Source organism: Gekko japonicus, unplaced genomic scaffold (genome assembly GCF_001447785.1).
Source record: "Gekko japonicus isolate JY-2015 unplaced genomic scaffold, Gekko_japonicus_V1.1 scaffold82, whole genome shotgun sequence".
NCBI lineage: Eukaryota > Metazoa > Chordata > Lepidosauria > Squamata > Gekkonidae > Gekko > Gekko japonicus.
Genome location: NW_015174846.1, coordinates 1,205,062 through 1,228,891, shown reverse-complemented (window position 1 = coordinate 1,228,891; position 23,830 = coordinate 1,205,062). Strand labels below are relative to the sequence as shown.

The 23,830-nt window shown below is 39.8% G+C and overlaps 1 protein-coding gene across 1 annotated transcript in view; it reads right to left on the bottom strand.

Moving 5' to 3' along the window:
* Positions 1-302: 302 nt before the first annotated feature.
* PAIP1 (poly(A) binding protein interacting protein 1) overlaps positions 303-23,830 on the bottom strand; it is a 31,343-nt gene continuing 7,815 nt past the window's right edge. Inside the window, exons 2-11 of the mRNA XM_015424465.1 lie at positions 18,815-18,963; positions 17,697-17,885; positions 15,077-15,189; positions 12,948-13,059; positions 10,355-10,480; positions 7,749-7,855; positions 6,358-6,475; positions 6,210-6,264; positions 4,566-4,659; positions 303-1,192 (exon numbers count right to left, since the gene is read on the bottom strand). Of these exons, the coding sequence (XP_015279951.1) occupies positions 1,093-1,192; positions 4,566-4,659; positions 6,210-6,264; positions 6,358-6,475; positions 7,749-7,855; positions 10,355-10,480; positions 12,948-13,059; positions 15,077-15,189; positions 17,697-17,885; positions 18,815-18,963 (1,163 nt within the window). The 3' untranslated portion in view covers positions 303-1,092. The remainder of the gene's footprint in view (positions 1,193-4,565; positions 4,660-6,209; positions 6,265-6,357; positions 6,476-7,748; positions 7,856-10,354; positions 10,481-12,947; positions 13,060-15,076; positions 15,190-17,696; positions 17,886-18,814; positions 18,964-23,830) is intronic.

The window sequence follows — 23,830 nt, the reverse complement described above, 5'->3', positions numbered from 1 at the left end:
AAAGCCTGTTCATGATGTTAGTTTGATTGGGATGCCTATTATCAGGCCATAGAGAGTATCATATTTCTTTCACATATTTTAATTTCAAGTGGAACATTTTAAACTGTTGCATACTCACTACAGTACCACCTTGCTATCTTATACTAGCTCAAAGTAGATGGATATGTGCATTTGACAGCAAGTATATATATGATTTGCTTACGCATAGAACAAGGAAAATCTAGTAGGGTTAGAGGATACAAAAATAAAGGACGTACAAAAGAAAGATGAAAGTATACCCAACAAAACAAAGTAGTTTATTTTCAAAAATCTGATGTTAATAAGCTAAACAAATGAACAGCCAGAAGATGTAGATGACGCTAACTGCACTGACACAAATTGTACTACGTTATAACAGTGCAATATTAAACAGCACTATTTACATGCATATTTACAACTTGTGTTATCTTTACATAGATTTTTTTTTTTACTTCTTGGGAAGTTCTTACATTTGATTTTAAAATGCCATGAACTGAGCAAAAATGTTCAAATTGCTCAAATACCTCGCCCATTTGAAAACAGTCCTTGTTCGGTTGCACATTTTCAAAAAATTTCTGGGAGGAACGGGGGGATTGCTTACAATGTTCATTTTAAAAAAAGGTTGGCTAACTGATCTAGGAGCCTAAAAGTATGGGATGAAAGCTATGCTCTGTACAAAGGAGAGGCAATACAAATACATACGAAAAAGCAAGTCAAAATGTACTTTATGATTCAAGGGATTTTAATCTCAAAAAAAGAAGTGTGGCTGTTTAATAAGACAACCCTCATATGTATATTAATGTGACATTTCAAATAAAATTTGTTCCAGGCAAAACATTGTTTATTTAACTGTACATAAAATAAACTATGATATATACATATTGTTTAAGTTACAGGGTTTTAAGTTTACACTTTTTTGGCAGATTCTGTTTAACAAAATTAATATTGCATAAGTTGCGTACTTTGAGAAACTTAATTTCCTTTGTTTGGTATGGATATGACAAGACCTTTCCATCCTCGCTACTTGCTATTCATACCTATGCTGGTTGCTTAAAACAATCGGTGTGCATGGTCTCATTGTTTTCTTTTGCGCTCTGATTCTAAACAAAATTTCTCATAGGCTTCTTCGATTTCTGGGTCCATCTCATCATCGTCATCATCATCATCAAAATACCTATGAAAGAAATCCAATTGTTAAAGTCATTTGTACGTTTTGGTAGAATATCACAGTCCAATGCATAGATGTAGCCTTCAAAATGACCAGAAAGTGGCAGTGCAGATTTGGAACAACAGCATCCTGTACTACTAAATAACATCTGTCCAGGTAAAATATTACAAAAGTTACCACCAGATGTCCCACATAAATGCTCAGAAGGATCCTGTGCACCAATTTTTCACCAATTTTTCAGTTCAATGTGTTGCAGTAGCTGGAGTGTTTTTTTTTTTAAAAGGGTTTTTTTTAACCCCCCTGGCTTTGTTGTTCCCAATGGGGACCAAATGTGGCTTACGTTGTTCTCCTCTCCTAAGAAGAGAGCTGCAAAACATGAAGAGTACTTTTTTAATTACCAAGGGAAGTTTACAATGGCGACATTTTGAGGGAAGCATGCAAACCTGGGTGTCCTAAATTCGTTTCTGAATTACGTAACTACAATTGAGGGAGTGTGCAGAGTGAGTGTAGCCTGTACACCCAAAATCCTCAAAAGGTCAAAATCTCTGACATTGTTGGATAGTCATGTTTCCATAGATGGCTGGTTGATCATCTAATAAAAAGGAGTCTCCCAAATATTATCTGGTGGGGAAACCTGCTTAGTTGGACCTAGCACTGACATGGACAGTGAGCCAGCTACAATCCCCAAGGGATAGTATGACAATTAAGAAATAAAGAAATTAAGATTGCTGGGAAAAACATCAACAACCTCAGATATGCAGATGATACCACTCTAATGGCAGAAAGTGAAGAGGACCTAAAGAGACTCTTGCTAAGGGTGAAAGAGGAGAGCGCAAAAGTTGCCTTGAAACTCAATATCCAAAAAACTAAGATCATGGCATCTGGCCCCATCACTCCTTGGCAAATAGAAGGGGAAGTCATGGAAGCAGTGACAGACTTCATATTCCTGGGATCCAAGACGCCTGCTCCTGGGGAGGAAAGTGATGGCAAACCTAGACAGCATAATAAAAGTAGAGACATCACCCTACCAACAAAAGTCCATGCTAACTCTTGGTAGAGATAAGACCAAAGGCAGGCAGAATGCAACTCTGCCAGTCATTGCACCCAGGCTGTGCAATGGTTTGTCTCAGAAGGGCACTTTCTGTTTTTGCAGCTTTTAGACCTTTTGATGCATTCTGGTTTTATTAAATCATATCCAACCCCCCCCCCCCCCCCACTCTTGTTTCTGGGGGAGAAGGGATCCCCAGGAACAGGATTGGGGGGGGGGGGCATTTTCAGCTGCCGTAGGAGACAGAAGACTAGAAAATCACAGTTTGGATCCAAGCCCATGTTCAAAAGGTGTCATTTCTCCACTTTCCTCTACATTGCTACAACTTGTTCTAACCCCAGAAAAACTAAGTCCCAGTGTTGCAGGACTCACATAAAGGAAGGGGAGCAAACCGGGCGGGCGGGGGCGCTGCAGCAAGGAAGAACAAAGAGTTGAAATTATTCTTTCTTCCTCTACAAGGATAACTCTGCTGAGGGGAGGGGGCAATTTCATGTCATGTACCTCCTTGCTTGGGGAGGGGGTTATAAATAGGTTATAAAATTATGCATGCGGTGGAGAAAGTCCTTAATGAACATTTTAAATTGTGGTCTTTTGTACATTTTTTAGGATTGTTGTTTTCATGACATTGTAAGCTGCCTTGAGTTCTGCATGGTAGAAAGGGGGCTAATAAACGTTTTAATTTAATAAAAATATTTTAATTTAATAAAATGGATAGATGGAGCTTTTTATCCTTCTCCCATAATACTAGAACTCGGGGACACTCAAGGAAGTTGATGGGCAACAGCTACAGGACAGACAAAAGCAAATACTTCTTTACTCAGTAATTAAATTGTGGAATTCATTGCCATTGGAGGTAGTGATGGCCACAGGTACAGATGGATTTAAAAGGGTGTTAGAGTCATGGAGGGTAGGTCTATCAGCTGAGAACCAGGGTGGTATAGCAGTTAAAATGTCATACTAGGATCTCGGAAATCCAGGTTCAAATCCCCACTCGTGCCATTGGAGCTTCCTGGGTGATCCTGGGCCAATCACACACGCTCAGCCTAGCCTACCTTAGAGGGTTGTTGTGAGGATAAAACAGATGAGAGGAGAATGATGTAAGCCACTTTGGTTCCCGATTGGGGTGAAAGGCAGGATATAAACATAGTGAACAAATAAAATGGTCAATAAAAGGGAACCCCCATATTCAGATGCAGTAAACCTCTGAAACCCAGGACTTGGAGGCAGCATCAGGGGAAGGCCTTGGTCCCTCTGCTCTGTTTGCTGGCCTGGCTGCTGTGTGAACCAGGATGTTGGACTAGCTGGACCACTAGTCTGAGCTCTTTTTATGTTCCTGCCCACTGATCTTCGTGGATATTTCTCCACATGAATCCTGCAACACTTGGGATGATCACTCTGAGGGACAGAGGGAAGTGTAGCAAAGCAGACTAATTGCAAGAAAACTCCATATGCCTTCCTGAGCACAGACTGAAGACTACTGATCATTATGACATATACGGAAATGTCCCCCTGTTTGACACCCTCGCTATTACTGCACAGAGGAAAGATGGGGCATAAATGCCTTAAATAACAAAACAGGAATACAGGATGTTTTGCCCAGACAGGTTAATATTTGCAAAGTTTCAAGAGTGTTTTTGGTTGTAAAGCTATTTTCAGGCATTATCAGTATTTGGGAGAACAAATGGCTGGCTGACATGTCTCCCAAGTACATATAGTACCAGGCCGAATAAGGACGTAAAAGCCAGAAGCAATCATGATCAGAACCTGTGCCAACTGGGTGCTTGCCAGACAAAAGAGAATTCATCCAGGATCTGCTCAGAGATCCTTATTCGTGCCGCAGGACTGCAAGTCTGCCTAGACTGGACTGGCAGAATAAGCTTTTGGTCAACAGAGCAAAGGTTTGGAAAACCATACAATGACAGGAAAATAAGGAAATTAGATTTTTTAAAAACCTGCGTGCAAATATAGGGAGAAATGACCTAATCTGGCCACCTAGTCCTAAATATACATTTGATTATCTGTGAAACAGGAGTCTACAAGAAATTGGGCTCACACAGATTCATATACAGTTGAACAGGTTGCTTGAATATGGGATGAAGAACACATTGGGACCTCAAAAGAAGAATGGATTTGGTTGAGCTATGTTGACTATTAAACTTCTGGCTAAAATAGGCCCTTTCTATCACAGGAACGTCTAAGTAGTTCAAGGAAGAGGAGTAGCCAAGTTAGTCCCTTTTAAGGTAGCACAAAAAGCATCCTTTAACTTTTTGTTTTCATTAAATCGAAGTAATGATGTATGCACCCAGAAGTCTGTTTAAACCAATAACTTACGGATCTCCAGCTCCTGATAAATCAGCTCCATTTTCTGCATACTCTTGAAACAGATCTTGTCTGTCAAGGAGCTCTTGATATTTCTCTTGATAATCTACAGTAAAGTTAGTCAGTTATACTTTCAAAATTAATCTGCAGATTCTCAAGCTTAGTTGTTGCAGGCGTAACAAAAATACCCTTTAATAAGCAATATCCAAATAACATTGAATGCATTTCAATAACTGAGAACAATCAGTGCAAATTTTGAAATATGCTGGCGCCATTCAGAAAGGCTCTTTAGGCATATCCCTTTGCTGCATTCCATTTCAAAACTGGACTTACGATATACTTAGTTTTCCCCCAGTTGCTTTCCCCTAAAATAATGCTGAATATATACTAATACAAGTCACTTAACCCAATTTAACAGGTACGTTATATCAAAAAGACAGAGGTAGAATTGTAATTCAAATCTGTGAAGGATTTAAAATTACAGCTCATATAACAGAAGCTTCTTTTCCATATTTATTACTCATCACCAGCTCAGGCTATACCAGAAACTCACTCCAGTGTGGAAGATGCAGACATTGAAGATAACTTATACATTACTTGGGGAGAGCTTCTTTGTCATCTGAGGTCATTTAATTTCTCTATGACTACTTTGCTGTTAGGGTATACTAGCAGGGGACCTACCCCCCTCCCTTGCCTTTAATGACAGACACTAAGCCTTAAAGGCTGGTAACGTTGTTGTTGCCTAGAAATCCCAACAGCCACTGTACAGGGCACTAGGTTTTTAAAGGTACTGATGCTGCTTCTATTATTTTGGGGGTGTTTAAACCCCCCCCCCATAGTGTTTTGTTTTTTAATTTCAGGTTTTTCTGTAAACCCTGGGCTTTCCTCTGGTTTGTAGCAAGATGCCCATGGCTCCAAGTCTCTGGATTTAAGAATTTACAGATACAGCCAAGCGTTAGATATAGATACAGCCAAGCGTTAGATATATTGATTTCTATATTCTGGTATCCTCACGTTAGCAAGAACAAACTAGTATTCCATCATCATAAAAATAAGATACGCTCACTGACCCTCATCCGAGAGGGGGCTCATATCCCTGGCAAGTCCTTCTCCCCAGGCTACATGTACATTCCTTCCCTCTTGCAGCTTCTCCACTTCCCACCTACTTTAGCTTGCCCCTATCATCTCCAGAGACGTGAAGGCCCAAAAACAAACTGGAAAAATTCAGGGGGGAAATGCTTCCTCCATTTTTCCACAAAAGCCCCCCCCCCCAATTTTTCCAATGAAAAAATTTCCAGCAGTGAAAGCTGACAATTTAAGTAAGTTTTGCTATTTAAATGAGGCTAGAATCCTTTCACACTGTTTGTCTTTTCTGAATTCTCATCTATGGCATGCAATTTATTGAAGCCTTTATTATTCTTTTAAACTACCACATCTCCTGTAAGGACTTGATTTTTCCCAATGTACTTCCAGGGTTCTTCAACGAAATCTTTAATTAATGGTAAAGATATGCTAGCAAAATGTAAAAAACCCAATTATTCAACTTGCGAGTAACTCTGTTACCAAATTTACCTTCGCTAACATTAAACTTGATTAGCTACTCAAATTTGCAGCTAAAATCTCCTCCCACCGCCAAAATTGAAACTGTTGATGTACCTGGATCTGCTGCAGTGAAAGGCACACCTTCAGATGTGTAAAATGTGGGTTCATTCTAAAATTAAAATACAAGTATTACTGATAAATGTAACTAGTACTTTCAGCAATCAAATAAATCTATCTGAAAGAAAACTGCAAGATGAATTACCATGAAGTAGTTAGGGTCATTTTCTGGAGTCGCTTCCCTATATGTTGAAGTTATATGCACCCTTCCCCAATTGCTTGACCGCAGTTCAACAAGTTTCAGAAGCATATGTTTTACATCTCTGTAACAGATACACCAAATAAAAATCACTACATCCCCAACACTAGAAGTAAGTTTCTCATGTTGCTTACAATCAGTAAAACACTCCTTATAAACTCTGGTGAGTCACTGAAGACTGCTTATGAATTTAATTTGAAACTCTACCTGAAATGCTTTTGGTGAGTCATTCAAGGCTTAATTGTCTTGATTTATTAAATCAATCTGGAAGCTCTACTAGTTCAAATGCAACTCTACAATCCTATGCAGAGTTCCTCCATCAATGAGCTTAGAGTAGAATTAACATTCATAGAATTGCACTGCAAAAATCTTAAATCAACTGATACAGCTTTGTAATGTTTATCAATAAAGACTGTTGAAGAGAAGGACATAGCTCTGAAGATCTGAGGTTTTGGGGCTAGTTAGGAACAGCTGTTTACTTTTATCTATCGTCCTTTTTCAAATTTATATTACGAATAATATATTAACACTGATGATAAACCTTCACCCAATATGAGATAAAAACACCTGGCCTTACCACTGTCATCTATCTCTGTGAAGGCCCAATTCCCAGCCCTGAATTTTGTCAGAAGGCTACAGGGAATGAAGACAGTTTGCCACCAGCAGGTAAACCATCACATCAAATTTTTACTGATTTAGTGTTTTGCTATTCTTGTACATTTCTTCTACACAATTTTAAGTATTACAACTATAAGGCAGTATAGGCATTTAAATATATTAACTGAATTATCCAGAAAAATTCTTACAAAATTTCAGGGGGAGAGGGAAGGAACTGGGGATCCCATCTACACATGAAGCTGCCTTACACTAAATTAGAGCATTGATGCATCAAGTCAGTATTGCCTATTCAGACTAGCAGCAGCTCTCAAAGGTCCCAGGATAAATGTCCTTCTTCCACATCACCTATCACTCAATCCTTTTAACTGGGACTCCCGAGGATTGAATCTGGGGGCTTCTGCGTGCCAAGTTCATATTCTATGTTTGAGCCACAGCCCTTCTCTCAACAAGCACTTGCATTAGGGTTTTGCAGTATGTACATTTATGGTGCCACTGGACTTTTGTTTTATTCAGCAACTTAATAACGGTACAAAGTATTTTAAGTGGCTGAGAGCCATATTACTTAAAAAACACAGGATATTTTGGCCTAAGTTGTGCTACCAATCCAAGATGACACTCCTCAAAGCCTTGCTTTATTTGACTACATAACTTTAAGAAATGGCAAGAAACTATCATTGTGCGTGAATACTTGAAAGCTTAGAAACAGTTTTTCTTAGTACCGGCTGCAATTGGCATCCAAGACAACATTTTCAATTTTCTGTATTATGTCATCCATGTAAGTCTTTCCTTTTTCTTTCCATGAGTCTTCCAGCACCGACCCTGTCAACTACAGAATGTATGCTATGAGTAAGGGCATTTCCAAAATGACTTTAGAATCAATAACATGTCTGCCATCAGTGGCTGTAAAATAAAGCAATTTCACAAGTACTTCGTGATTATCCCTTGCTAATATCCAGGGGTCATTTCGTAGAAAAAGAGGTGCAGAAGCTCATTTGCATATATGGCAGGCATGCAAGCATGCCTGGGTTTCCTGCCTGATTGTCTACAAATGCTTTTCTTTCCCTTCCCCAGTTGCGGGAAGGCATTTAACCCCCCCCCCCCACTTCCCTGGGTTTCTCCGCCAAAGCGGAGAGGCTCAGGGGGAAAAAAGGGGGCATGTCTGCCCGTCTGGGGAAGGGAAAGAAAGGCGTTTAAAACCCCCCCCCCCACTTCCATGAGTTTCTCCATAGCGGGCTGGCTGAAGTAGGCAAGGGAAGGCTGGGCAGGCAGACATGCCTGGGTTCCCGGCTCAATCTTCTCCAGGTGCCCCGTGGCTGCGTGGCACCTGGAGAAGATCGAGCAGGGAAGAAAGGCATTTAAATCCCCCCAGGTGGTGGTGGGGTTGCACCTGTGCTGTTTACTGCTGGAGCGCTGCTTTGGTGTGCTCCGGCAGGAAATTATCCCTGCAGATATCCCTCACTTTTATTGTGATAAGCTGAGAGACCTGGGCAGTAAATTTTTAGTAGACCATGCTGGAACTTTTAGCAGTGGCTCTATCATCCTAGCTCAAGAAAACTGGAAGCTGTTTAGTTATCCTTCTGATATTTAGTTAGGTACAAGTATAGCAGAAGATCTGCAGTTTTTCATGACATACACCTTACAAAGTGACTTATTATGGTCATAAAATAACATACACTATTGTTAGTGGGCACTAATGAAATGTATTTCTTTTTATGATTAAATGTATTTTAAAGAGTCCCTCTGCCATTTCTTGATTTTAAGTTACATATGACAGGAATAAACTTTTAGCCGGGCTTAGCTTGACCTTTTACCATCTAAGGAAAACAAATTATGCAATACTTCTCTAAAGAAGTGATAAAACTAAGCTCCTCTTTGGATAGGCCACTGCAATTAGATAACTGGGCACATGACGCTACTTTATATTGAGTCAAACCATTGGCCTATTAAAGTCAGTATTGTCTACAATGACTGGCTTTGGCTTTTGGAGCCCTCAGGGCAGAAGTCTTTCACATCACATACAACTTTGTCCTTTTAAATGGAGAGACTAGGAATTGAACCTTGGACCTTCTGCATGTAAGTCAGATGCTCTATTACTGAATCATGACCCAGTCTCCATAACTGAAATAATTTGTATTAAAGTAAGCAACCCTCCACCACAAAATAATTTTATTTTAATTAGTGGTAGATATACTCATCTCCTCCCCCCCAGCCCTGCTAGATTAAGTGATCCTGTTCAATAGATTAAACTGATTCAATACAGTGTGATGAATCACAGGAATAGTTCGCCATTTACCACCCTTCCTATAAGAAGCTCAAGACAACATACATGGGATCATCCCATTTTATTCTCACAATTCCATTCAAAAGCAGATTAGTCAGAGATCATGACACAGTATAGACTAGGGGTAGCATGACCCGAACCATGAAACAAAATTCATCATTAAATTTGCCCTGTTTGTGGCATGCTACTTAAGTTTGTGTTGGGTTACAAACTTTTACAAACCTTTAAAGCAGTTTGTGGTGGTTTGTGGATAGAACAGAAAGCATGGGTTTAAAGCGACTGAGTCCCTTTAAACCTCTACTTTCTGTTCCCCACAAAAGCAGCTGAGTGGAAGGGATCACCTCCCTGCCACAGCTGTTTTTTGGGCTTTTTTTGTGCAGTTCCTATAAAGGACAAGCTACTCCCTGCCACAGCTTTTCCCCCAGGCTTTCTGCAAACCTCATTAAAAGAGACTGCAGTTCCTTTCAACAGGGTTAGCGGGGCCACGAACCAGTTCAGTTTGTGAATGAACCTCCCAGTTTGGTTTGTGGTTTGAATCACATTTTTCCGGTTTGTGCCTAACCCTAACCCTAGTGTAGACACAGAGCTTAAAGCAATGAGCAAAAATTTGAACACCCTCACCCCCCATGAGTCCAAGTCCACCACTCTTATCTGCTGTAGACACGGATATAAAAAGTGAATGTTAATAAAAATAATCTGAAACATTGGTAGAATTTTAAGATAAGAGTTCTTACATAAACGACACAATTAACATACAATTGTGCCTTATTTTTAAACAGGATACACACACATATATATGCATTATGTATTATCTATAATAGGATAATGGAAATGAGTGTTAATTGCTATATTAATGAGCTTTAAATATGCAGCTGTAAAATTGTAATGACTCTTTTTTTGCAATTGATTGAGGATGTGTTGTTTCAAAATGAAAAAATGTGACTCAACAGTGTATTGTAGTTTTTTTTCTGTAATAACATTATCTTTAAAAACAGTTCTTAAAAATGAGAAAAAGATGGAGAATAAACAATGAAAACATCATACTTTCAGTAGCTTTACTGCACAGGTCAAATTGTTGTCCATAGGATTAGAAAAAAGTGTGCTTAACAATTCATGAAGTCCAGTCTGAAGAATTTCTGCTCTTGTTAGCTGACCTTTAGTTCCTTTAATCTGTAAATATATACATATATTAAATCCAAATATTTACAAGCAATTAAACAAGCTCCTCCATTTCCTTAGACTATTCTTGTAAATTTGGAAGCACTGGATTAGGTCACCTTGACTTCAGAAAATGTTTAAAAATACTGCAGGTTACTAAACATGAATCTATAGATTACTCAATACAAGTCACACCTCCCTTGACACCACAACAGTAAGAAAATAAAATTAAAAAATGAAGTGTGCTATTACTGTATTTACTCAGTATATCATCTTGACCATTTAACTTATCCAATGAAAGAGTGAAGTTTTATAATCTAGGGAGATACTGCACTCAGACAAAGTTGTGGCAATTCAGGGATCTCCCTGGAATGCAATTCCTGATGATGCCTCATTATTGGAAAGAACTTCCCATTGTCAGCATTAATTAATTTAAATAAAAATAATAACAAAAATTCTACAAAGATTTGCAATTCACAGCAAGCAAGCTTTGTGGTCACTATCATTTGAATGGCAGTTAAAGGCTCAACCCCAAATGTGGTGTTTGACTAGGTAAATGTTTTTGGCATGTTTTATTTCTATTTCTCTCTCTTTTTCTCTGTGTTGCTACAGTTAAAAGTGGGGGCTGGATGAGTGATTGAAAGGTGTTATGATTGGATGGTAGCTACACCTTATGGGGTGGAGTTGACGGAATTAGTTTAGTGTGTATGAGAAAGGGAAGAAGAGAGCTGAGTAGAGATTGAATGAAGTGCTGTAGAGTGTGAGAAAAATCTGTGAGGAAATGTAACCCCTTGTGGCTAATTCTGTTTAAGGAACTTCAGAAAAGAAAGAAACTCTAATGCAGACCTTTAAGAGAAAACAAACGTTTTATTTTGAGTAAAGGATCCCCTTTTACCTCAGAGCCACTCCCACACACTGACCATTCTGTTATTCTCCCAATTATAATAAAGTCATCTTGTCCTTTGGGACCAACTAAGAATTCTGGTGAGAACCTTTGGTGGCAGTGAAGATTAAGTATGAAATGCCAAGGAAGGCAGGGAGGCGGCATAACATACATCATCTCAGAACACTAACTGAGAGGTGTCATTACTAGGGGTGTGCAAAAAACACACACAACAATTCGGCCCGATTCGGATTCGGCCGAATCAGACAGAATCAATTTTGGCCGGCATAAAGACTCCTGCATGTCAATTTTGGCAGAAGGATTAGGCCAGCCGAATGTCAGTTTCAGCCCCATTATATCCTATGGGCCGTTGAAGTCAATGGCGAAAACATAGGGTATATTCTGGGGGCTGGAGGGGAGGGGGTTTGAGGGAGAGGCTCCAAACTCGCAAGGTAGCTGCTGGAGCCTCTCCCCAAGATACCAACCAGGTTGGAAGAACATTGGACCAGGGGGTCCAATTCTACGGGCCCCCAAACAGGTTGCCCCTATCCCCTCCATTGTTCTCTATGGTGGGGAAAAAGTAACTTTTTTCCCACCATAGAGAACAATGGAGGGGATGGGGGCAACCTGTTTGGGGGCCCATAGAATTGGACCCCCTGGTTCAATGTTCCTGAAACATGGCAGGTTTCTTGGGGAGAGGCTCCAGCAGATACCCTGCGAGTTTGGAGCCTCTCCCTCAAACCCCCTCCCCTCCAGCCTCCAGAATATATCCTATGTTTTCGCCATTGACTTCAATGGCCCATAGGATATAATGGGGCGGAATTGCCGGCAAGCCGATTCAGATCAAAGAATCTGAATCGGCCTGCAGCAGCCTGAAAGGGGTCCGAATGGGCCATTTTCAGGGGTGCATTCGGTTCAGACGAACCGAATGCATATCCCTAGTCATTACAGGAGTTACATATAAGGGGATCTCAATAAGAAGCAAATAAATTGGTTCCATCAACAGGAAAACTTCTTTGTGTGTGTGTGTGGTGTGGGGGGTGTACAAAAATATTCCAGTCACCTATCTACATTGGATATAGTAAGTCCAGTCCATTCTGCAACACTGCACACTGCCTCTGTGTGCTATTACAAACACCTCTCAGTCGATATGCATGGAAAGATGAACTGCTGTCAAAGATTTTAAAAATATTAATACTTAGTACTAATGGTTAAAACACTTCCAAAAACAGGAGCATGTAACAATCCTTTTCTGTTTTAGTTTCCACTTTGAAAGGCTGCCTACCTGTGCAGTCTAGTAATTTTTCTACACAAAACTTTCAATAACCATTTTTTCAGTGCTCCCCCACCCCATTTTTCTGGGCCATCACATCACTTTGTATATGACAAGTATTTTTTAATTAAAATTAAATATTAATAAATAAAATTATGTAATAAATACTATACACTAGACACACCTTAGAAAAGTGCTGACTGTTTTACATTAACTTACAGTACATACTTAGTGCCTCCCATTCAACTAAAATTCCTGCTTCCACCCTGCAACTGCCCCACCAACACCATATTGGGAATAATATGAGGAACAACTTCTTTTACCTCTAGGTTTAGATAGAGTTCAGCTAAAAATAGCACAAATGCATGAAATCTTTTCCGTGCGGCTTCATCGCCTTTGGCGGCTTCATCTCTATTTTCATACTCTTTTCGACACCTAAAAAAAAAGACCCACTTGAATCAACCATTCCTTTTGCAACATTGATTAATTCTAGCTTTACACAAGACAATAGTGTGTTACAATGTGATCGTATGGGGTTACAGGCAAACTATATTAAAATGCAGGCAAACCGTGTATTAAAATGGGATGGTATATAAAGGAAATAGTTATGTACCCAACTAAACGGCATGGTTGCTGAAACAGCCCAGTGCATATGCAAGCGCTTTCCTATTTTCATGAGTGCCAGTGAAAGCATCACAATCCATATGAAACAAGGGATGGAATGCAGGGTTTTACTTAGAGAACTGAATTCAACTTTCTTCTCAGCTGTGAAGCTTACTTTTGGGTTGTCACCATTTCCTACACTACTCTACATCTAAATGACGATGAAGGTAAAATCTATTCCAGGGGTGTCAAACATAGGGCCCTGCAGGCTGGATCCGACCCCTGCAGTGCTGCTATCCAGCCCATGAGCAACTGGCTCTCTACTGCTTTGTGCTTCTTGTTCCTGCTTCCTGTTCCCTGCATCACAGCTCCTTTTGCCCAGCCTCTCCTATTTCCTGCTTTGCAGAGGAGAGAAAGAAAACCAAGCCTCCCTCCCCTCAGTTGGCTGAGGGCTCCTCCCTCTCCTCCTCTGGGGAAGGAGGGGGAAAGATAGAGCCAGAGAGAGAGAGATGGAGTCCCGTTGCACTTTTAAGAAGACCAACAACATTTTATTCCAGGTATAAGCTTTTGTGTGCCTGCACACTTCTTCAGAGAGAGAGGGAGGGAAGGAACGAACCAAAGAGAGCCTACCAGAGAGCGATAGGGAGAGATGGAGTCCCATGGCACTTGGAGAGATCCCCCTTTCCAGTTCTAACACATGGAGGGAAGGAAACCTAAGAGCACAGCTTGCAATCTTCATTAGTGAAAATTTGTGGCAAGGTATGAGCTTTTGTGAGTCACTGCTCACTTCTTCAGATACAGATAGAATGTGAGTCCACCTGTCCTTATATCTTGGAGAGTGAAGTGATTTCAGATGCCAACTGACAATAGCAGGCATCGGTAACGAGAGAAGAAACCTCGGGCTCAATTCAGACCAGGAGAACACATTGTCTTGAGTTTCATTATCAGTTGCAATTCAGCAGTCTCTCATTCTAACCTCTCTTTAAAATTCCTTTGTAAGAGAACTGCTACCCTTAGGTCAGCAACTGAATGTCCTGGAAGGTTAAAATGTTCCCCCACTGGTTTATGAATGCTGTGGTTTCTAATAGCAGTAGAAAGACTAAGAGTCCAGTAGCACTTTAAAGAGTAACAAAATTTGTGGCAGAGTATGTGCATTTGTGAGTCACTGCTCACTTCTTCAGACTTATTTCCATTGTGTGTGTGTGTGTGGGGGGGGTTCTTTGCATCCTCCTGGACAGAACCCTCTTATACCAAATCGAGATCTAGGATTCCTGTCTCATTACCAATGCTGATATCTCCACGCCTACTCCTCCTCTGCACATCACACCTAATCCAGTCAAGCCTGCTATTGCCATCTCAAATCATCTTTAGAAAGTTTATATCTCCGGTACCTCATGTTACATTTTATGGCATGCGTGGCCTGGCCCGACAAAGATCCAGCCCTCATAACAAATGAGTTCGACGCCTCTGATCTATACTGTCCTGAATTCTCCGGATTTGAATAAATAAGAACATGAGAAGATAAGAGAAGCCATAGCTACATATGTTTTCCAATCCCCTCTTGACGCTGTCTATACTTGTATCTGGCACCACTTCCTGCTGTCAGTTGTGCCTAGGCCTAAGTAAAAACTAGCAAGCAAGTAGCACACTTACACCACCTGCTATATTGAGGGGTAACAGGCTCACATTAATGTATCTAATACATCAGAAAGTACTATTTTATAGCACTAAAATAAGCAAAAAAGTTAATTAAAATGTTTAGCAGATGATAAGCACTGAATAAGAAAACAACCAATTTCAAGCAGGATAGTTTCTCCTCCCCATCCCCCAAAAAGGGTTAGGTACTGACCTGTGAAGCAGTAACTGTCTAAAGTTGCCACTTTGTGGATTAATGGTGAGATGATGAGAAAGATAATTGCACAGTCTTGCCCCCATATAGGAAAAATTTGGAACAGATGTAGCCTTCCAAACAAACAAGAAAACAGCCAGAATTAGAAAAGACAAAGTTTCTTGTGTAGTGATTTTTTTTGGTACTTGTTTGAAAGGCTCTCTCAACTAATCCATTTCAGTAATTTCACGTGAACAATCAGCCCAGTCATCTGAGGTCACTAGGAGACTACTCTGTTTCTCAGAGAACTCGTATCACCCTTCTAGTTTGGTTTCAAAGGAATAAACTATTTCCAGAAATCTGTGTATAACCACTGCATACTGCATCACAGGACCTGCCTACGAACACTAAAGTAATTAAGCCTTCAGAAGCTCACAAAAATGGCCTGTAGTTTCTTCAGAAGAAAAGTCATAATTTCTTTATATTAGCACATATTTCAATTTCATAATGTATCATTTTCTTGTACTCAATTTTTTTTGGAACAATTTTGGGGTTTAGAGAAGGTGACACTTTGGACTCTCTATTTCTCACCAGTTTGCTTTTGTAAACAGAGAGTTAGAAATGAGGCAAAGGAACAAGTCTGAAAATATATCCAGGAAATATAAATAAAATGTTCAAAAATCAGTTTAAAATATACCTATGGAACATATGAACAGTTTTCAAAATCAAGTGATTTACACATGATTCATCTAAGCTTTAACAACCTTGGTCCTTCAGCCAGAGATGCAAACAGCTGTCTGGCCCAAGAAAGAAACTCTAATGCAGATTTTTAAAAGGAATCTGAAAAGCTATACTAGTTATTTTCACTGTCCTTTAACAAGCAGCAATTAAAACCTCCACTGAACGAAAAGAAACTAAAAACAATTGACGTAACTCACAAAAGGCTATTGCATTGGGAACTCTGGTTGCTCTGCTGTCTCCAGTTCCCCTAATTGACAGAGTTCAAATGAAGGTCTCTATCCTTGTTTTTAAAGCTTCCAAGATTTTAAAACGTCCAGTAGAAAGAGATGTCCTTTTACAGTCCTCTATAGAAAATATTATCTAGTTGCACTTATGTAACACCAATGCAAGGAAAGGGGATAAGTGTAATGTAAGCAAATGATTTATTTTAAAGTTCATCTTTTGTTTTAAAAACTGCAGTCTTCTGCTTTGATCAGATGGATAAACGAGCACAAAGTAAGGGATTTCTGTGGTTTGAACTGAATTTCTCTATCCTCGTTTTTAAAGCTTCCAAGATTTTAAAACTTCCAGTAGAAAGAGATGTCCTTTTACAGTCCTCTATAGAAAATATTATCTAGTTGCACTTATGTAACACCAATGCAAGGAAAGGGGATAAGTGTAATGTAAGCAAATGATTTATTTTAAAGTTCATCTTTTGTTTTAAAAACTGCAGTCTTCTGCTTTGATCAGATGGATAAACGAGCACAAAGTAAGGGATTTCTGTGGTTTGAACTGAATTTTCCATTATTAAAAGTTTTTGATGCAGTTTCAGACCCTGTGTTTCAGACCCTCTTATTTCATTGCCAAAAGGACAAATATTGATTATGGCTGCAAAGTTTGCAGATCTTATGATCCATCCCTATATAATACTTAGTGGCAGTAAAAATGGATTACTGACACCACAGAACATTTTGTACCTTTGTTTCCTACATGTTTTGTTTCTGAAATATTTGTACTAAAACCTGAAATTCTCTATTTGCAAACAGGACTTTGTATAGAGAACACAGCATGTGCATTTCCTAATAGTCTCAGATTAAATTCACATATACTTTCAATAAAATTTAACAATAGGGGTATTGCATACACTTGGAACCAAGATTTTGCCTGTACTTTGTAATTTAATATTTTAGAAATCTCCCCAAAACATGACTGTTTTTGGATTAAAACATTTTTGTTTTTCCTTGTTTCCTACCACCTTATCATTATTTATATTAATATTAATAGTCCTTTTTAGAAAGAATTAACCAACCATAAATAATAAAAAGATACTGAATTACATCCAAGACTCCGTTCTGCTCAGTGAGGAGTCATGGTTGTAAAGAGACCGTGGATCCAACCTTTTCTACATACGAAACATCAAACGGGATTTTATCGCTTTTGCTTTGGACCAGTGCAACTACCTGCAATCTTTACTCCTCATTTGGTTTCTGTAACCAAGTTTTTTTAAAGTAAAAATTCAGCAAACCTACTATATATATATTTTTATTTTTTAGCAAACCTAGCAGGATATCACAGAACAAAGGTTTTCATTCTATACAACACAAGATCTTTCTTATCAAGCTTGAAAAGGAAGCTTAAAACTGGTAGTCAGAACTGAGAACATAACCACTTGGCTGTCTGGTACTGAAAGATGTACTCCTGCCTATTACTGTTTTCAAGCCACACAGCAAAGCTGTATTCTCAGTGTAAATAACGGCTCTCCAGATTCTCAGAACATTCTGATAAAAGCCTTTTAACACTTCAAATAACATACTTTCAGAAATTCCTTGTTTTATTGGCTATTGTGATACTGGCAGTCTATGCAAATATGGCTTGATAATAGTGTGCAGCTTGCATGTTGTATCACAGATGCTCAACCTACCTGTTGGTAAATGAGTTCAACAAGTTCCTGTAATGCTTCATCTGTGGTGACACAGCCATTTAAAGTTTCTGAAAAATGTGCTATTTCGTTTTCAAAACAGGCTGGCTGTTCTGCAAGGTGATTTAGAAAATCCTGCACGTATTCTGTTAAAGATGCATATCCATCGCAACCATCGTCTAAAGAAGATTCCTGAATGTAATTACAGACATAGTGACTCTTACTTATTAAAATGACCTCAACAAAATCTTTTTAGTTTCTGACAATGCAATGTTAAAAAAAAATGTAAAGGAGGTTTCACAGACGCACACCATATAGAAGTGTTCACAAACATCAAGTTTTATTTTACAACCTAATCAATAGTCCCGCTCTATTGTAGAGCTAACCCCCCCTTTAAAATCTCCCAAGGTACCTGGGGGGTGGATAACTATACAGCTGCCATATAACCAGGGCTTTTTTTCTGGAAAAAGAGGGGCCAGAACTCTTAAGAGGGAAATGAAGTTTTCAATCTGTATACTGAAAACTCATGAACCTTTAAACATTTAAAAAAGAATTTCGTTGAAGAGGTTCTGGAACCCCGTTCCGGTGCATTCCCCCAGAAAAAAGCCCTGCATATAACTATCAACAATATTGCTACAACTAGAGCAGCTGAATTAGCCTGAAGCTAGTCCATTTCCTTCACCACCAGCGGTAGAAGCACTGGCAATTGATGCAAAACTTCTAACTTGCAGTGTTCATTGTAAATAGAAGGAAGTCATGTCATTAATCAAGTAAGATTTTCAAGCTATTCCCAAAGCATGTTTTTAGAGCATGCGATATCCCAGCATAATTGAACTGCTTATTACAGGTTGCCCAGCTGAACTAGCGCAAGATTTACAAATAAAATATTTCAGACGTGTCGCAGTACTGGATTAACTGAAGAAAGTAGGGTTCTTCTTTTAAACACTTTAGTGTTTTAGGACCTCCACAGATGTACAGTTCACAACTCCTAGGAAAACGTTTGAGATGTAGCTTTCAGGATAAAAGCCATTTGATCCACAAAAAGACTGAGACTCCTGCAAGAAGACAAACAGGTGTTTCACTTGCTCAGAAAATGAACAGTGATGGTGCTAAATACTTACAGGCAAATTAGGGGAATATCCCGAAGGATAAAATTCAGGCGCATCCACCGACAGCTTTGACATTACTACTGGTGCCACAACCACCTGAGGCTTAGGAACTGCAGATAAAGAGCAATTTTTTTCTGGTAAAGATGCAGCTCTTGGGTACTCTGAAATGTTATTATAAACATAAATTAGGGGGGGGGGAGAATATTGTAACACAATATGCTTCAACTAAATAACAGTTAAAATCCATTTATCTTTCTCCTTATGTTTTAAGCCCATCTTGACAAAGGGTACACAATTATGACAATTTACTCTGGCATTTCAAAATTATCAGCCAGAGATATAATTTTATTTAAAAATTTATACCCCACTCTCCCCTATAAGATATCCAGCATAATATATCCATATTAATTGAACCAAAGACTATTACAATACATACAACACAGCATCCAAATATGTACACATACTGTTGTGCTGTAACTAATATGCAGTTGCATATAAAAACATCCAGAACCACTCACAAGCAAGAAATCCGAAAATATAAAACCCCAGTATAAATAATAAGTACAGTTAAATCAGTTTTAATAAATAAGTAGAATGTATCATTTTACTTAAAACCCTTATCTGAATCACAACGTGGCAGCGCGGCGCAGCGGAGCCAGAAGGACATGAGCCGGAGCTGCGGCTGGCGCGGGGCCACACACCGGGATGAAGTTTGCCGGAAAAAGTCGCTGGAGTAAGACCCGATCTAAGGCGCCAGGAGGTAGAACACCAGGAACGCCAAACGCCGAAAGAATAAGAGCCGCACAACAACAACAGATAGCCCTGCTGCCTGGGTGCCGGTAGGCCGTCACTCCCCCAGATATAATGTGGCCCTAGATAGGTATTAAAGTTGCATGTAAACCGCTCAGAGACCCTTCGGGGTCGGAGCGGTATATAAACTGAAAGTAATAAATAAATAAATAAATAAATAAACAAACTGCTCATCTTCCACAGCACTCCTGAAAAAAGCTGTTACTGATATATATTTTTAAAATTACAAATATAACCTCTAAGTAGAATTGCGTCAAGAATCTTAGTTTTTCTTGAGAAACATTTTAGCAGCTTTCCAGGTTCAGTGAAGGAACATGCATAAAATAAAGTGTTACTCTTCAGTAAATATGTGTTTTGTACCCAGCATTACAATACTTTACTTTTCAATAAGTGTGTACTTTATAACCAGCAGTATAATACAGTACTCTGAAAAGGTGGGATTTTTCCTTTTGTAGCTTCAAAAGTATTTTGTTTTACTTAAGTTCTTTCTTTGGGTACAGGCATCTTGGCACAACACCCTTCCCCGCTCTTGCTAATTCTGCAACTTTGACTAATTGTCATTTATTAAAGTTCATTATATTACATCTGGAAATGGGACAGTGATAATCCTTACACTTCCCAGTCCTTTGCCACTAAGATAATATAAAATTAAATGCTGTCTTATGGTCGAACCTGCATTTGCATTTTTAAATCAGTTTCCTGCTGCTGTGACGCCGACTTAATGTTGTTTGGAGAAGATTCTTTTAAAGCAGTGGGGAGGCGCAATGACAGTGGAGCTGCCAGGAGAAGGTGAGAAACATATGTGGACGTGCGAAAGTATGCTAGCACTGTTGAGGTGTGAAAATGAAACCAAATGTAGACAGCTTTTTTGAAGACGGAGTCAGAAAGCTGGGACACCGGTGGGAAAGACAAATGCAGATTCGACCTTATGACTGCCTTGCAAAACACATGGCCCTTTCTACCCCCACGATAGTTACCATTCCTCTTCTCCTGACACAGCAGAATATTTCATATGCCTGTTCAGGCCAGGAACACCAATGGGGACAACGCTGCAAATGAAATCTCCCCAGCAGAACCCCATTTTAAACGGGATAGCACTATACAGGCTGTGTGTGATGTTTGTCTGGTTAGAGTTATGGGGCCTTAAACTGGAGAAGAGAATGAGCTGGCTACACAATGTTCCTTTAAACAAGTCATAGCATTAGGAAACTGCGGCAAGGCCCATTAAGCTTTCAGCCTCAGAGCTAGTAGATAAAAGTGGGAAATAGAGCACTTATGTGCAGCCTTCATTGCCCATCTCACTGCACTCAGGTTATTGCTAGAAGTTTTGAACTCATCTGTTATGAGGGCCGGATCTGACATAAATGTCACTTTGTTGGGCTGGGCCTTGTGTGCCATAAAATGTAATGCCAGATACCAGAAATATAAACTTTATTAAGGACACAGGCAAATCCAATTAACAATATTATTTTTTTACTTAAAATCCAAACAAAAGCAATCAATTGATTCCTAGCAGTGTAAGCTATTGATTTACTGGGGAACCCAGAAAAGCCCCAATAAACGTATTTAATCATATGCGACTATAAGTTTTTTTCCAGTGGATACCATAAAAAGGGGGGTATCTTACCTTTCCATAAAAATCAGTTATGTTTTTGTATATATGGCACTTTTAGGAAATGAAAAGTGCTGTTGAAGCTGTATTGGAGATTGATATCATTATTGAATATAATAAGACAACCAGAGATTCGAATTTGGGTTGATAAAGAGTTCCATCGAAACGAACAACCACTCGAGATGTTCGTCTTCTTGTTCTTGTTGATGTCATCTTCTGTGGGTGACGTCCTGTGTTTTGAAACATCAAAGAATTAAACATCACGAAGCATCACTGTTACCAAGTTTATTATTGTCTATTTACTGTAATTTGTGAACCTTGCAGCAATTTCTTATCTGTCTATGTTTACTTTTAGGAAATGAGCCATCTTCCTCGCAAGTAAATAAGGTAGTTTTTCAGCACACACACACACACACACACACACACCATACACGCCCACCTTTCAGCAGCTGAGTACAGCTATGATCCTTTTCTCGCTCTTTGTTTCCTCTCTTCCTCTGTCCTACCTCTGAGGATCTCGAGGAGGCACACTGGACTCTGCCCCTCCACTGCCCCATCCCCACCATCAACAACAAACCTGTGAGGTGGGCCAGGCTGAGCAACCAGCCCCAGGTGACCTAGAAGACAGAGTCCTGGCTCAGGAGGAGGGAGGGTCCGAACCTGGCTCTCTCAGATCCGCCCATCTCCAGTTCTCACAGAAATGGTGGGGCTGAGGGCAAGGCCCGATGGAGAAGCCGTTTCCGAAACCTTCAGGAGAAACTTTTTGTCCTCCCATGACCCCTTTTCCCTCACAGGCTGAGAATGGGGTGAGGGGGGCAGAAGCAAGATCGCGGTCTCCCACCCACTCCAACACTCATTCTGCCTCCCGGCTCTGCAGCTGTTCAGACACGTGGTGGCACCAGTGGCGTCCCTTTCCCCCCTTCACTCCTTCCTTAATTTCCAAGGCTGGGACACATCTTTCCCCTCAGAGCAGCATGCACAAGACAGCCCAGTTGCCTCCCAATCCACACACTGGCCCTGGCCCTTCATCAGCAAACCGCTGCTCCGTGCCCTTTCTCTAACTAACCCCCCTCCCAGTCATTGTTTGAGAAAATGCGAAGCTGGTTGGTGTGGCGGCAGCAGTGCCGGCTGTTCAGTTTCACCTCCCCATGTGGTAGCTTCGCCAATCCTCGCTGAGCTGTGGTCAGAGGAGGCGAGAGGAGAACACATCTCCTCTTTCTTCACCTTTGCCGCCATTCCCACCACACAAGGCAAAGCTATGACGAGCATAGCTTTATTCCTTATTTAATAAAGACATGTGGTTGCCTGGAGGCAGTTCTTACTTACCTAAGCGCCAAGGCATACGCTGCTGTTAAGGAAAATCTCCACTATACTGGGAAATCCACAAAAAATTGGAAGCGAAATGAACTCAAGGACAGTCTGACCTCAGAAAAGAACCCACAAGTCTAGATCATCACTGGCAAACGTCAAAAATATCTTATGGTCTCTAAGAAATTTATGAATGGAGAAATTAACTCTATGAATGTGAGCATAAAAGTACATTTGTACTGTTATTGATGCACTATCCCATGATAAGGCTGTCATCAAATTGGAGTCAACCTCTTCTTAGGTCAGTTTGCTATGGTACAAATATCCACTACAGTTGTTTGGACTGGAGTGTAACCAAATATCTGCCATGGCTATTTCGGGTCACAGAGAGGGTAGGACTGCAACTTTTGAAGTATTATGCAATTGTGGAGTGTATGTTATTTATAATTACTGATTTCTGAACAGACTAGCATTAGACCTCCGAAGTTCCAAACAGAGGTCTTTCTGTTCCAGTCTTTTAAACAGATCTTGGAACTTTAAATAATATATTCTACCACTAAACTACAGTCCTGCTTCTAAAGGTCCTGCAACATTCCCCAGGGAACCAAACTGAGGACCCTCATACATGAAAAAGAATCATACTCATAAACCTCATTGCAGAGGCTTATGGTAACAACTATGTATACAAGATTACATGATAACACTTAGGTATATATAAGATTACAAAGAATAAAGCAAAATGGCATAAACATTTGTGGCCATCCATAGTAAGACTCTAGAAAAACTGATACAAAAATATTCTGGACGCATTTGGCTTGCTTGCAATTTACCATTCAGAGCCAGTATGGTTTACAGCATTAGATTAGGTCTAGGCAAACCCAGGTTTAAATCTCCCTGTTGAAGCTGTATTGGATTAAGACCTGTTAGCCTGTGTGCTGTTGAAGCTGTATTGGAGATTGATATCATTATTGAATATAATAAGACAACCAGAGATTCGAATTTGGGTTGATAAAGAGTTCCATCGAAACGAACAACCACTCGAGATGTTCGTCTTCTTGTTCTTGTTGATGTCATCTTCTGTGAGTGACGTCCTGTGTTTTGAAACATCAAAGAATTAAACATCACGAAGCATCACTGTTACCAAGTTTATTATTGTCTATTTACTGTAATTTGTGAACCTTGCAGCAATTTCTTATCTGTCTATGTTTACTTTTAGGAAATGAGCCATCTTCCTCGCAAGTAAATAAGGTAGTTTTTCAGCACACACACACACACACACACACACACACACACACACA